Source organism: Chiloscyllium punctatum, chromosome 33 (genome assembly GCF_047496795.1).
Source record: "Chiloscyllium punctatum isolate Juve2018m chromosome 33, sChiPun1.3, whole genome shotgun sequence".
Classification (NCBI taxonomy): Eukaryota; Metazoa; Chordata; class Chondrichthyes; order Orectolobiformes; family Hemiscylliidae; genus Chiloscyllium; species Chiloscyllium punctatum.
The window spans coordinates 18,566,017-18,582,090 of NC_092771.1; the positions used below are offsets into that span (position 1 = coordinate 18,566,017).

The 16,074-nt window shown below is 44.8% G+C and overlaps 1 protein-coding gene and 1 pseudogene across 8 annotated transcripts in view; one reads left to right on the forward strand and one right to left on the reverse strand.

The window, feature by feature from the left end:
• Positions 1–16,074, reverse strand: part of cd276 (CD276 molecule) — a 350,663-nt gene that overhangs the window by 36,071 nt on the left and 298,518 nt on the right. For all 8 annotated transcript variants that reach the window (XM_072553075.1, XM_072553074.1, XM_072553068.1 and 5 more), the window contains one exon: positions 6,415–6,450. In XM_072553075.1, the coding sequence (XP_072409176.1) occupies positions 6,415–6,450 (36 nt within the window). The remainder of the gene's footprint in view (positions 1–6,414; positions 6,451–16,074) is intronic.
• On the forward strand, positions 11,945–12,121 carry LOC140458627 (U2 spliceosomal RNA; annotated as a pseudogene).

Sequence of the window (16,074 nt, forward strand, 5' to 3'; positions counted from 1 at the left end):
CTACACATCTATCTGACTTCACCTCATCCTATCAACATATCCCTGCTATTCCTTTCTCTAGTACATACTTTCCCTTAAATACAATTCGCCTCAACCATTCTCTGGTGCAGTGGGTTCCACATTTTCATTACTCACTTGTTTGTCCTGAATTTCCTTGTGATATTTTGGTCTTCATCATAAATGGAACAATGTATTTTTATGCCGTCAAACACTTCCATAACTGTAACTTTGAGATCAGCCATGATTGTATTAATTGGCAGAGCAGGCTTGAGGGGCTGAATTGAATTGCCTACTCCTGTTCCTAGTTGTTGTGTGAAGACACCTACTAAAGATTGGCAAGAGAAGGAGGATGGTGTGCAACGTGAGGACTTCAGTGGTGGATGGTGTACGTTGCTCCTGAGGATTCACAGTAAGATTAGATTAGATTCCTTACAGTCTGGAAACAGGACATTTGGCCCAAGTCCACACCGACCCTCCAAAGAGTAACCCACCCAGACCCATTCCCCTGCCCTATATGTACCCCTGACTAAGGCACCTAACACTATGGACAATTTAGCATGGCCAATTCACCTGACCTGCACATCTTTGGGGATTGCAGGAGGAAATTTTGGGAGAAGATTTGTAGCTCGGGTGCTCGTTGTTGTGGTTCTGTTCGCCGAGCTGGGAATTTGTGTTGCAGACGTTTCGTCCCCTGTCTAGGTGACATCCTCAGTGCTTGGGAGCCTCCTGTGAAGCGCTTCTGTGATCTTTCCTCCGGCATTTGTAGTGGTTTGAATCTGCCGCTTCCGGTTGTCAGTTCCAGCTGTCCGTTGCAGTGGTTGGTATATTGGGTCCAGGTCGATGTGCTTATTGATTGAATCTGTGGATGAATGCCATGCCTCTAGGAATTCCCTGGCTGTTCTCTGTTTGGCTTGTCCTATAATAGTAGTGTTGTCCCAGTCGAACTCATGTTGCTTGTCATCTGCGTGTGTGGCTACTAAGGATAGCTGGTCGTGTCGTTTTCTGGCTCGTTGGTGTTCCTGGATACGGATCGTTAGCTGTCTTCCTGTTTGTCCTATGTAGTGTTTTGTGAAGTCCTTGCATGGGATTTTGTACACTACATTGGTTTTGCTTATGCTGGGTATCGGGTCCTTCATCCAGGTGAGTTGTGTCCTAGAGTGGCTGTTGGTTTGTATGCTGTTATGAGTCCTCGTGGTCACAGTGGTCTGGCTGTCAGTTCAGAAATGTTTTTGATGTATGGTAGTGTGGCTAGTCCTTTGGGTTGTGGCATGTCCTTGTTCCGTTGTCTTTCCCTTAGGCGTCTGATGATGGAATTGCAGGGGTATCCGTTTTTGGCGAATACATTGTATCGGTGTTCTTCTTCCTCTTTTTGCAGTTCTGGTGTGCTGCAGTGTGTTGTGGCCCTTTTGAACAGGGTCTTGATGCAACTTCTTTTGTGTGTGTTGGGGTGGTTGCTTTCATAGTTTATGACTTGGTCTGTGTGTGTGACTTTTCTCTATACCTTTGTGGTGAATTCTCCGTTCGGTGTTCTCTGTACCATCACGTCTAGGAATGGGAGTTGGTTGTCCTTTTCTTCCTCTCTCGTGAATCGGATTCCTGTGAGTGTGGCGTTGATGATCCGGTGTGTGTTCTCTACTTTTTATCAATAAGCACAACTTTATCAACAAGCTCTCTATCAATAAGCACATCGTCCTGGCCACTGCAGCGGACAGCTGGAACTGACAACCGGAAGCGGCAGATACAAATCACGAAATGCTGGAGGAAACATCACAGAAGCTTCACGGGAGGCTTCCAAGCACTGAGGATGTCACCTAGACAGGGGACAAAATGTCTGCAACACAAATTTCCAGCTCGGCGAACAGAACCACAACATTGTAGGAGGAAACCGGAGCACCCGGAGGAAACCCGCACAGACACAGACCCGCAAACTGTAAGGCAGCAGTGCTAGCCACTGAGCCATCATGCCACCCTCATTAGTATCTTTTTGACCCAATAAGACAGAGATTGGACACCTTTGAATTGATCAATTCCAAGTATAGAAATTATGTTGGTTTCATCCTGTCTTGAAGGTGGAAAAGAAATGGCAAATACTTACTCTGCAGACTCATAATGGAAGAACAGTGGTGTTACTGCAGTCATAAACAATCAATAGGAACAATGAACCGATTAAAACACGAACAACAGTCAAGACCTTCATTTCTGCTCATGGCCATACATCGCAGGAAGGCTTTATCTTATCATGAATAAATGATGACCTACAAGGAACACTAGCTTTTACTGCACAATGGCTCCAGACAATTGGATCAATCATTTTGTTTAACCCATCTCTCAGTGAAGACAAGTCTATTTGTGCATATCTCAGTCGCTGGTTTCTCCTGTGCACCTGGAGGTTTTGCAAAGGCTGCTTTCAGTGCTGTCGTTTTTTGGAAAACTCTCTCACCTGAACACCATATCCCCCGACTTAGAGTCATTGAGTTATAGAGGTGTACAGCATGGAAACAGACCCTTTGGTCCAACCCATCCATGCCGACCAGATATCCCAACCCAATCTAGTCCCACCTGCCAGCATCCGGCTCATATCCCTCCAAATCCTTCCTTTTCATATACCCATCCAAATGCCTCTTAAATGTTACAATTGTACCAGCCTCCACCACTTCCTCGGGCAACTCATTCCATACCACCCTCTGGGTGAAAAAGTTGCCTCTTAGGTCCCTTTTATATCTTTCCCCTCTCACCCTAAACCTATGCCCTCTAGTTCTGGACTCCCCCAACCCAGGGAAAAGACTTTGTCTATTTATCCTATCCATGCCCATCATAATTGTGTAAACGTCTATAAGGTCACCCTTCAGCCTCTGACGCTCCAGGGAAAACAACCCCAGCCTTTTCAGCCTCCCCATATAGCTCAAATCCTCCAACCCTGGCAACATCCTTGTAAATCTTTGCTGAACCCTTTAAAATTTCACAACATCTTTCCGATAGGAAGGAGACCAGAACTGTATGCAATATTCCAACAGTGGCCCAACCAATGTTGTGTACAGCTGCAACATGACTTGAACAAAGAACAAAGAATATTATAGCACAGGAACACACCCTTCAGCCCTCCAAGCCTGCGCCAATCCAGATCCTCTAATTAAACCTGCCACCTATTCTCTGAGGATCTGTATCCTTTTGCTCTTTGCCCATTCATGTTTCTGTCTAGATACATCTTAAATGATGATATCGTTCCTGCCCTACCACCTCTTCTGGAAACGCGTTCCACCACCCTCTGAGTGAAGAACTTTCCACGCATATCTCCCCTAAACTTTTCCCCTCTCACTTTGAAGTCATGGCCTCTCATAATTTCCACTCTGGGAAAAGACTTCTTGCTATCCACCCTGCCTATAGCTCTCATTATTTTGTAGGCCTCAATCAGGTCCCTCCTCAACCTCCTTCCTTTCAATGAAAATAATCCTAATCTACCCAACCTCTCCTCATAGCTAGCGCCCTCCATACCAAGCAACATCTTGGTGAACCTCCTCTGCACCCTCTCCAAAGCATCCACATCCTTTTGGTAATGTGGTGACTAGAACTGTACGCAGTATTCCAAATGTGGCTGAACCAAAGTCTTATACATCTGTAAGACCTGTTAACCCTTGTACTCAATACCCCGTCCGATGAAGGAAAGCATGCCGTCTTGACCACGCTACTAACCTGCACTGCCACCTTCAGGGTACAATGGACCTGAGCACCCAGATCTCTCTGTATATCAATTTTCCCCAGGACCTTTCCATTTACTGTATAGTTCGCTCTTGAATTGGATCTTCCAAAATGCATCACCACACATTTGTCCGGATTGAACTCCATCTGCCATTTCTCTGCACAACTCTCCAATCTATCCATATTCTGCTGCATTCTCTGACAGTCCTCTTCACTATCTGCTACTCCACCAATCTTAGTGTCATCCTGCAAACTTGCTAATGAGGCAACCTACATCTTTCTCCAAATCATTTATGTATATCACAAGCAGCAGTGGTGCCAGCACGGATCCCTGTGGGATACCACTGGCCACACTTCTCCATTTTGAGAAACTCCCTTCCACGACTAGTCTCTGTCTCCTGTTGCCCAACCATTCTCTATCCATCTAGCTAGAACACTCTGGACCCCATGCAACTTCACCTTCTCCATCAGCGTACCATGGGGAACCTTATCAAACGCCTTACTAAAGTCGATGTATATGACATCTACATCCCTTCCCTCACCAATCAACTTTGTCACCTCTTCAAAGAATTCCATTAGGTTTTTAAGACATGAGCTTCCCTGCACAAAACCATGCTGCCTATCACAGATAAGCCCATTTTCTTCAGAATAGGTATATATCCTATCCCTCAGTAGCTTCTCCAGCAGCTTCCCTACACTGACATCAGGCTCACCTGTCTAATATTACCTGGATTATCCCTGCTACCCTTCTTAAACAAGGGGATAACATTAGTAATTCTCCAGTCCTCTGGGACCTCCCCCCTGTTTAAGGATGCTGCAAAGGTATCTGTTAAGGCCCCAGCTATTTCCTCTCTCGCTTCTCTCAGTAACCTGAGATAGATCCCATCTGGACCTGGGGACTTGTTCACCTTTATGCCTTTTAGAATACACAACACTTCCTCCCTCCTTATGCTGACTAGAGTTATCAAAGATCTATCCCTAACCTCAATCCACCAAGTCCCTCTCCTTGGTGAATACCGATGCAAAGTACTCATTAAGAATCTCACCCATTTTCTCTGCCTCCACGCGTATCCTTGAGTGGGCCAACCCTTTCCCTAGTTCCTCTCTTGCTCCTTATATGTGAATAAAAGGCTTTGGGATTTTACTTAACCCTGCTCACTAAGGATATTTCATGACCCCTTTTAGCCTTCTTAATTCCTCTTTTCAGATTGGTCCTCTATTCCCGATATTCTTCCAAAGCTTCGTCTGGCTTCAGTCACCCAAACCTTATGTATGCTTCCTTTTTACTCTTAGCTCGTCTCACAATTTCACCTGGCATCCATGGTTCCCTAATCTTGCCATTTCTATCCCTCATTTTCACAGGAACATATCTCTTCTGAACTCTCATCAACCTCTCTTTAAAAGCCTCCCACATATCAAATGCAGATTCAAACAGCTGCTCCCAATCTACATTCCCTGGCTCCTGCTGACTTTTGGTACAGTTGGCCTACCCCAATTTCACACTCTTCCTTTAGGACCACTTTCATCTTTGTCCAGGAGTATTCTAAAACTTATGGAATTATAATCACTATTCCCAAAGTAATCCCCCACCAAAACCTCAACCACCTGGCCGGGCTCATTCCCCAACACCAGGACCAGTATGGCCCCTTTCCGAGTTGGACTATTTACATCCTGTTCTAGAAAACCCTCCTGGGTGCACCTTACAAATTCTGCTCCATCTAGACCTCTAACCCTAAGTGAATCCCAGTCAATGTTGGGAAAATTAAAATCTCCTATCACCACCATCCTGTCGCTCCTGCATCTTTCTATAATCTGTTTACAAATTTGTACCTCTATCTCACGCTTGCTGTTGGGAGGCCTGTAGTATAGTCTCAACATTGTTACTGTACCCTTCCTGTTTCTGAGCTCTGCCCATATTGCCTCACTGCTCGAGTCCTCCATAGTGCCCTCCTTCAGCACAGCTGTGATATCCTCTCTGACCAGTAATGCAACTCCTCCACGCCTTTTTACCTCCCTCTCTATCCCACCTGAAGCATCGATATCCTGGAATATTTAGTTGCCAATCATGCCCTTCCCTCAACCAAGTCTCAATAATAGTAATAACATCATACTCCCAGGTACCAATCCAAGCCCTAAGTTCTTCAGCCTTACCTACCATCCTTCTTGCATTAAAAGAAATGCATCTCAGACCAACAGTCCCTCTGCTTTCATCATTTGCTCCCGGCCTACTCTTCCTCTTAGTCGTGCTGACTTCATTATCTATTTCTTAACGGGTTTTAGTTACTACCTTTTTCCTGTCCACTAACCACCTCATTTGGTTCCCATCCTCTTGCCACATTAGCTTAAACCCTCCCCAACAGCATGATCAAGAGCACCCCCAAGGACATTGACTCCAGTCTGGCCCAGGTGTAGATCATCCAGTTTCTAACAGTCCCACCTCCCCGAGAATTGGAACATGGATTTCAACTCAATCCCACGGGAAATCTGCCAGTGCATGCGTTAGCGTGGCAGCTCGTTCTCCTTTCCCTTCTCTCGTTGACTGTTTGCCAGGATAGCTCTGATCGCCTGGCCCTAGATTCCACAGATTAAAATCAAAGGTGCCATCAATCTCAGCAGAACTGGATGTCCCACTCTGGCAACTTCGTCAGAGGGTTTTGTTTGCTTTCAGAAAACCATGATGTTCAACGAAGATGCAAGAATAAAAAGAGCCAGTCCTACCTTCTTTATCATTAGCATGTTCCAAAGGCTTCATCACTGTAAAAGTCAAAAGACAGTTTATTCAAGGACCCTTTTTGTCAAAGGGCATCATTACATTATTTCACAAAGTCTTACTCCATTGACTATTAAATCAATTCACATTTTAAGGTGATACATTTTTTGTTCTTTAAGTTGTCTCATGCTTGAACTGCATCCATGCATTTACCTCAATCTATAATCATTTTGGGTGTTTTTCTGAGATTACTATATATTAGTCCACGTAATACAGTCCACGTAGATAATCAAGTTTTTATATAACAGTAAGGTTACAGACTCACAGCTTTATACCCAGCCTGGATTCAATGTTTACATAACACATCCATATATCTGATTGATCCTATACACAAAGCAGGTAGATAGGATAGTGAAGAAGGTGTTTGGTATGCTTTCTTTTATTGGTCAGAGTATGAGTACAGGATTTGGGAGGACATGTTGCGGCTGTACAGGACATTGGTCAGGCCACTGTTGGAATATTGCGTGCAATTTTGGTCTCCTTCCTATCAGAAAGATGTTGTGAAACTTGAAAGGGTTCAGAAAAGATTTACAAGCACGTTGCCAGGGTTGGAGGGTTTGAGCTACAGGGAGATACTGAACAGGCTGGGACAGTTTTCTCTGGAGCGTCGGAGGCTGAGGAGTGACCTTATAGAGGTTTACAAAATTATGAGGGGCATGGATAGGGTAAATAGGCAAAGTCTTTTCCCTGGGATCGGGGAGTCCAGAACTAGAGGGCATAGGTTTAGGGTGAGAGGGGAAAGATATAAAAGAGACTTAAGGGGTAGCTTTTTCACACAGAGGGTGGTACGGGCATGGAATGAGTTGCCAGAAGATGTGGTGGAGGCTGGTACAATTGCAATATTTAAGAGGCATTTGGATGGGTATATGAATAGGAAGGGTTTGGAGGGATATGGGCCGGGTGCTGGCAGGTGGGACTAGATTGGGTTGGGATATCTGGTCGGCATGGACGGGTTGGACCATGCTGTACATCTGTTTCCATGCTGTTTCCATGCTGTACATCTCTATGACAAAGACAGTGAATAAAGAGATGGCATGGGGGTTCAGTGGTTTGCATTGCTGCCTAAAAGCACCAGGGACCTGCATTCAATCCCAGCCTTGGGTGACTGTCTGTGTGGAGTTCACACATTCTCCCTGTGTTTGCACTGGTTCCCTCCCACAGTCCAAAGACGTAGAGGCTATGTGGATGAGCCATGCCAAATTGCCCCACGCTGTGCAGGCTGGGTGGATTAGCCATTGGAAATGCAGGGTTACAGAAATAGAGTAGGGCTGACTGGATGTAAGTGGGATGCTCTTCAGAGGGTCAGTGTGGACTTGATAGGCCAAATGGCCTGTTTCCACATTGTAGGGGTTCTATGATAAAGGTGATGCTGATAGCTTTATATTAAAACATGAAATTTTGGAATGTCATGTAGCTATCTTAAAGGCTGGTCTCATCTCGAACCACAACAATCTCTGTTGCTCCCGGTTTTTTTACTCTCACCATATACTCCATAGAATATTTTTAATGTTCTACCTGTGTTTAACATATGTCTTTTGGCTCCCTCTTCCAATTAATTTTGCTTTAATGCTGTCTGCTCTCTAGTTAAGACATGGAACAGTTAAGTACAGGCCCTTTGAACTTTGATGTTATGGTGACCTTTTATCCTACTCTAAGATCAGACTAACCTACATACTATACATTTTACTATTACCCACATGCTTATCCAAGATGTCCCTAATGTATCTGACTCTACTATCACCACTGGCAGTGTATTGCACACACCCACCACTCTCTGTGCAAAGAACCTACCTCGACATCTCCCCTAAGCCTTCCTCCAATCACCTTATAATTATGGCCCCTCATGATAGCCATTTCTGTCCTGGGAAAAAGTCTCTGGCTATCCATTCTATGCCTCTCATCATCTTGTACATCTCTATCAAGTCACCTCGCATCCTTTTTTTGCTCCAATGAGAAAACCCCTAGCTCCGTCAACCTTTCGTCATAAGACATGCCCTCTAGTCCAGGCAGTATCCTGGTAAATCTCCTCTACACCCTCTATGAAGCTTCCATATCGTTCCTATGAGATGACCAGAACTGAACACAACATTCCAAGTGTGGTCTAACCAGGTCTTTATAGAGCAGCAGCATAACCTCACGGCTCTTAAACTCAATCGCCCTGCTAATGGAAGCCAACACACCATATGCCTTCTTAACAACCCTATCAACTTGGGTGGTAACTTTGAGGGATCTAATGACATGGACCCCAAGACCACACTGTTCCTCCACACTGCCAATAATCCTGCCTTTAATACTGTAATCTGCATTCAAATTCGACCTTCCAAAATGAATCACCTCAACACTTTTCCATTTTGAACTCCATCTATACCTTATCCGCCCAGCTCTGCATCCTGTCAATGTGTCGTTGCATCCTACACACTACCCACAACTCCACCAACCTTTGTGTCAGTGGCAAACTTACTAAAACATCCTTTCACTTCCTCACCCAAGTCATTTATAAAAATCACAAAGAGCAGAGGTCTCAGAATAGATCCCTGCGGAAGACCACTGGTCACTGAGCTCCAGGCTGAATACTTTCTATCTCCTACTACCCTCCATCTTTCATGGACCAGCCAAGTCTGTATCCAGACAGGCCAAATGTCCCTGTATTCTACACATCCTTTCTTTTTGAATGGAACTACCATGGGGAACCTTATCAATCACGTTGTTAAAATCCATGTACACCACATCCCCTGATCGACCTTCATCAATGTGTGTTGTCACATTCTCAAAGAATTCATTAAGACTTGTGAGGCATGACCCACCCCTCACAAAGCCATGCTGACTATCTCTAACCAAACAATTCATTTTTAAATCATCATAAATCCTGTCTCTCAGAAACCTCTCCAATAATTTGCCCACCAGTGACGTAAGACTGGCTGGTCTGCAATTCCCAGGGTTATCCCTATTCCCTTTCTTGAACAAGGGAATAACATTTGCCACCCTCTAATCATCTGGTACAACTCCAGGGTGCAGTGAGGACACAAAGATCATTGCCAAAGGCACAGCAATCCCTTCCCTCACTTCCAGTGGTAACCTTGGGTATATCCTGTCTGGCTCAGGGGACTTACGTATCCTCGTGTTTTTCAAAATTTCCAACACATCCTCCTTCTTAACATCAACCTTGCTGTATTATCACAGAATAGTTAGATTTCTGAGGAGGCCATTTGGTCTACCTTGACCATGTTAGCCCTCTGCTAGTTTCCCTGCTCTGCCATCTCTCTGTAACATGTTTCCCTTTAGTGCTTAAGCAACCCCCTTTTTAAAAGCCATGATCGAATCTACTGCCACTGGCCTTTCAGGACGCACATCGAGAACATAACCATTCGCTGTTGGTGGAAAAACATGTACTTATAGACTGTGAGAATTGGATATGTTCTGCCATTACTGCGTTGTTGAACCTGAAAAGCCAAAAGATTAGAGGAGACTATGGCTTTTCTATGCTTTTTACAATCAGATATGACCACTTACAAGTTCCCCTCCAAACTACTCACCATCCTGACTTGGAAATATATTGCCATTCCTTTAGTGTCACTGGGTCAAAATCCTGGAGTTCTCTCCTTAAGGACATTGTGGGTCTACCTCCCTGGAGTGGTTCAAGGAGGCAGCTCACCACCACCTTCTCAGGGTCAACTAGCGATGGGCAATAAAATGCTAGCCCAGCCAGAGATGCCCACGTCCCATGAGTGAATTTTAAAAAGTACAGTATTTCTCATCTTTCAGATGGAGGTGTTATAGAGTCATAGAATTGTACAGCACTGAAACAAACATTTTGGTCCAATTTGTCCATGTTGACAAGATGTCCTAAATTAATCTAGTCCCATTTGCCAGCACTTGGCCCATATCCTACTGATCCCTTCCTATTCATATACCCATCCAAACACTTTTTAAATGTTGTAATTGTACCAGCCTCCACCACTTCCTCTGGTAGCTCTTTCCATACATGTACCACCTCAGTGTGAAAATGTTGCCCCTTAGGTCCCTTTGATATCTTTCGCCTCTCTTAACCAAGGCCCTCTAGTTTTGGACTCCCCTACTCTTGGGAAAAGACCTTGCCTAATCACCCTATCCATGCCCCTCATGATTTTATAAACTTCAATAAGGTCATCCCTCAGCCTTCAATACTCCAGGGAAATTAGCCCCAGCCTATTCAACCTCTCCGTATAGCTCAAAACCTCCAACTTCGGCAACGTCCTTGTAAAACATCCTTGTGGCCCAACATTTCAACTCCCCCTCCAACCCTGCCGAGGACATAGAGGTCCTGGGCCTCCTTCACCGCAGCTCCCTCACCACCAGACGCCTGGAGGAAGAACGCCTCATCTTCCACCTCGAAACACTTCAACCCCAGGGCATCAATGTGGACTTCAACAGTTTCCTCATTTCCCCTTCCCCCTAGTTCCAAACTTCCAGCTCAGCACTGTTCCCATGACTTGTCCTACCTGCCTATCTTCTTTTCCACCTATCCACTCCCCCCTCCCCCCTGACCTATCACCTTCATCGCCTCCCCCACTCACCTATTGTACTCTATGCTATTTTCTCCCCACCCCCACCCTCCTCTCACTTATCTCTCCACCCTTCTCTCTGCCTGTATTCCTGATGAAGGGCTTTTGCCCGAAACATCGATTTTACTGCTCCTCGGATGCAGCCTGAACTGCTGTGCTTTTCCAGCACCACTCTATTCTAGACCCCCAACATCCTTGTAAGCCCTTTCTTCACTCTATTGAGGGTAACAACATCTTTCCAGAAGTAGGGAGACCAGAATTAGTTCCATAATCAGTCTTCAACCAGTATGGATTTACAATGCAAACAGTTCTTCAGCAGACTTCAGACAGTAGTGGCAAGGCACATGTCATCAGCTTCCAATGTTTTTGGAAGAGCTGGTCTTTGGAACAGCTACAAACCACTCAATATCAAGGACTTGTTTTGCTATTCAATTAGATCACGGTTGACCTGTACCTCAGTTCCATTTTCCGACCTTTGCTGCAGAGTCCTTAATCACCTGATCAAACCAAACATCTTTCTCAGGCTTGAAAGCTTCAATTCCCTGCTGAGGATTCAGAGCCTATTGGGGGAGAAAGTCCCAGGATTCTACTAATCTTTGGGCGGAAATGAGAGGCATGGCCTGTAATTTTAAGATGTCTCCCCTGTTCTGGAATCCCTGAACCAGAAGACATGTTTCCCTCCATTGCCTCTCGGAAATACTTTAGCTAAATCAATCTTCAGATTGTTGGAATCCAAAGGGCTATTGCTGCAAATTCTGTGTCACTGGAGTGTGTCCATGTGCATGTCCCAGCTGTCATAAAGAGCAGTTGATACTAATTGGCCAAAGGTTAGGGCACATTAGTGCCTCAGTGACAGCGTCCTTACTTCGGGGCCAGAAAGTGCAGGTTCAAGTCCTACCTGGCCCAGATTTATGTCAGACTGAATAAAAATAATTTGATCACGTCTTGGCTTTTTTAGATAAGATCAAACACTGCACCAGTTTTTAACAATTTTACATCCGTTATCCAGGGAGAATATTTTAATCTGATTTCTGCAGCAGCGAGTTGAAACAGGGGATTGTTCCATCAGCTCCAAAAGGATCTTCTTGCACAACAGTAGTAGCCCTGACTCTGAGCCAGGAGGGTCCGGGTTCAAATCTCAGCTGCCCTATAGGTGTTTCAAATCCAGGAGGGTGTGGTACATGCAAGGGAAAAGTAACATCGAAACAGAGAAAATAGGGACAGGAGTAGGCCATTCGTCCCATCAAGCCTGCTCCACGATTCAAAGTAATCATGGCTGAGTAACCCACAGTTACACTAGGCTGGATATTGTGAACAAACTCGAGAGTGTGGTGCTGAAAAAGCACAGCAGGTCAGGCAGCATCCGAGGAGCAGGAAAGTTGACGTTTCGGGCAAACCCCTGGGGAAGACAAACAAAGGTTTGCCTCATCATTTGGCAACACAATAAATAAAGAGAACACGAGCAAGTTCACACAATCTGAATTATTATTCTAAATCCTTTGGTATTCTGGTGAATCCATGTTGCATTGTATTTTATCAGCAATATATCCTTAGTGGATAAATTATTATGTTAGTGAAAAATACCGTAAAATATGGTGAAAAGCTTTTGCTGTCACCATGATATGGTGTCATCTTGAATAGCTTAAGAATAACCTTAAAGAGAGTCCATAACCTTTCTGCCACCACCAGCGCCAGACCCAATCAACGTCAAAGTCATTGTTTCTTGGGTGCCATCTTTCACCGTTGGGCCTCTGTTGATGCCGGGTGCCCCTCCAGCTCCTCAACACCCGCCACCATCGCCACGCTCCGGACCCCGATGGAGCCATCTTCCCGGTCGATGCCATCACTGCCGATGCTGCCATTATGACGGAGCTCCTCCCAGAAGGTAAGCAAAAGTGAAGAGAAAGAAGAAAACAAGAAGAGGACATAGAAGGGGAAATGGACGGAATTGATGGGCCCTGAGCAGCTTATTCCGCCATCTTGACAGTGTCCAGAAAGGAACACTACAAACACGTTCAGAGTAAGAGCAGTAATTTTGTGAATCCTAAGCGATATGGGGAGTGGGCAGGAATGTGAAGTTGAGGTTGAAGATCTGTCATGATCGTATTCACTGACAGAACGGCTTGTGGGACTGTTCCTGCTCCTTATGTTCTTAGTTAGTCCAGTCAGCATCTGACCTACGCTCTGAGCGCATGAGGCACCACTTCCTTTCCTCTTTGCAAACCATCCTCTTAATTTCACTCACCCCGCTGGCATTCTGGCTACAACTGTGAGCGAAATATTGCAAGCCAGACAGTTTATTCGTAAGTATAGCTGAGAATGCAAGCCCAGTTCGTTCGGATTTGGTGACAGTCCTGCAAAACAATGTCTCAAAACATGAAGAATCGCTCACTCTTGTACAAGATGAAGACTGTTGGGACCAATTAGCAAACACCTTTTGCTCTTTAAACACAAGATCTTTATTTAATAATTATTACATTGTCCAATACAGTTTGCGTTGGACAGTATATTCCTCAACAATTGCTGGCTGCCAAAGACGAAATGGAGCAAATTGCTCCTGAACACAGTAGGTGCCAGACACCTATCAACATACAGCAGGAAGTTAATAGGAATCCAGCAGTGTAATGCCCAAGTGCCGAGAACAAGTGATACTTGTTCTTCATTGTGTAATTTTATCTCATTGATTTTGCTTTGGACTTGAAAGCACCTCCCAAAAACTGAGGCGGCTTTGGCAAGTTTCTCGGTCTGTTAACAGATGTAGACAAGCAATAAGGACAGATTTCAGCAGCTTGAAGTTGAAACTAGGCATGCTGGTTAACGTGAACCCCAAATTCATCGGCCTATGTCACACAAAGGTAACACTCCTCAATTTTCATTTTCTGAAATGACTTCCAGACTCAACAGTTGTTTAGGAGTGAGAGTTACAGATTGCTGCTTCCTTAAGTCATCCCTGATTGATTCCTTTATCCATTGCATCATCACCTGTCCCAATTCTCTGCCTCTGTCTGTCCCGTGCTGCCCTTCCAGATTCCAGATTGGTCAACTGAATACAATCAATTCACATCCACCATTGATTTTCTCTTCTGCTTCTCCCTCCCTCACACGGCACCCAGCCTCTAATCTTAATGTTGCACTTCTTTGTTTCACATCAGAGAAAAACAGTTTCTCTCTACTCCAAACACATCTCTGATCATCCAAACAGGTTATTCCAGATTATGGACCTAACTGTAATGAATAGATGATGTCTCTTCTCTGGCGCATTGACCAAACAAAGTCAGTCATAGAGTCAGAGTTATGCAGCATGGAAACAGACCCTTCAGTCCAACTCATCTGCATTGACCAGATATCCTATATTAATCTCATCCCATTTGCCAGCATTTGGCCCATATCCCTCTAAATCCTTCCTATTCATATATCCATCCAGACACCTTTTAAATGCTGTAATTGTACCAGCGTCCACCACTTCTTCAAACAGCTCATTCCATACACGCACTGCCATCTGTGTGAAAAAGTTGCCCCTCAAGCCCCTTTTAAATCTTTTCCCTCTCACTTTAAACCTATGTTTTGTAGTTCTTGACTCCTCTATTTTAGAGAAAATACCTTGGCTATTCACCCTATCCATGCCCCTCACGATTTTATAAACCTCTATAAAGTCATCTCTCAGCATCCTCACATTCCAAGGAAAAAGCCCCAGCTTATTCAGCCTCTCCCTATAGCTCACATCCTCCAGTCCTGGCAACATCCTTGTGAATCTTTTCTGAACACGTTCAAGTTTAACAACATCTTTCCTTATTGGCTGGATTAAGTTTAAACAAAGCTTAACAATTAACTGTCAATCATCATCGAACTGGTGCATTCTTCACTCGAGGAGTTGGATGCCATGTATGGTCCATTTATCCATTGCACTCAGCTGCTGACTACACTGGCTTTGATAAGCACAGCACACCACTCTACACCCCTACCTTGTGGTAGGCGCTACATTAATGTAAAGGTAAAATAGACAATAGACAGTAGGTGCAGGAGGAGGCCATTCTGCCCTTCGAGCCTGCACACCATTCAATATGATCATGGCTGATCATCCTTAATCAGTATCCTGTTCCTGCCTTATCTCCATAACCCTTAACTCTACTATCCTTGAGAGATCTATCCAACTCTTTCTTAAACGAATCCAGAGACTGGGCCTCTACTGCCCTCTGGGGCAGAGCATTCCACACAGTCACCACTCTCTGGGTGAAGAAGTTTCTCCTCATCTCTGTCCTAAATGGTCTACCCTGTATTTTTAAGCTGTGTCCTCTGGTTCGGCACTCACCCATCAGTGGAAACATGTTTCCTGCCTCCAGAGTGTCCAATCCTTTAATAATCTTATATGTCTCAATCAGATCCCCTCTCAGTCTTCTAAACTCAAGGGTACACAAGCCCAGTTGCTCCAGTCTTTCAGCGTAAGTCCCGCAATTCCAGGAATTGACCTCGTGAACCTATGCTGCACTCTCTCAATAGCCAGAATGTCTTTCCTCAAATTTGGAGACCAGAACTGCACACAATACTCCAGGTGTGGTCTCACCAGAACCCTATACAGCTGCAGAAGAACCTCTTTGCTTCTATACTCAATCTCTCTTGTTATGAAGGCCAGCATGCTATTAGCCTTCTTCACTACCTTCTGTACCTGCATGCTTACCTTCATTGACTGGTGTACAAGAACACCCAGATCTGTACTGCCCCTTTACCTAAATTGATTCCATTTAGGTAATAATCTGCCTTCCTGTTCTTGCCACCAAAGTGGATAACCATACATTTATCCACATTAAACTGCATCTGACCACTCACCTAACTTGTCCAGGTCACCCTGTAATCTCCTAACATCCTCCTGACATTTCACCCTGCCACCCAGCTTAGTATCATCAGCAAATTTGCTAATGCTTTTACTAAAAGTAGCCATAATCTGACCTAGATCACGGGGCTGCTCTCTCACTTCATTAGATTAGATTAGATTAGATTTCCTACAATGTGGAAACGGGCCCTTCGGCCCAATAAGTCCACATCGATCCCTCCAAAGAGCAACCCACTCCC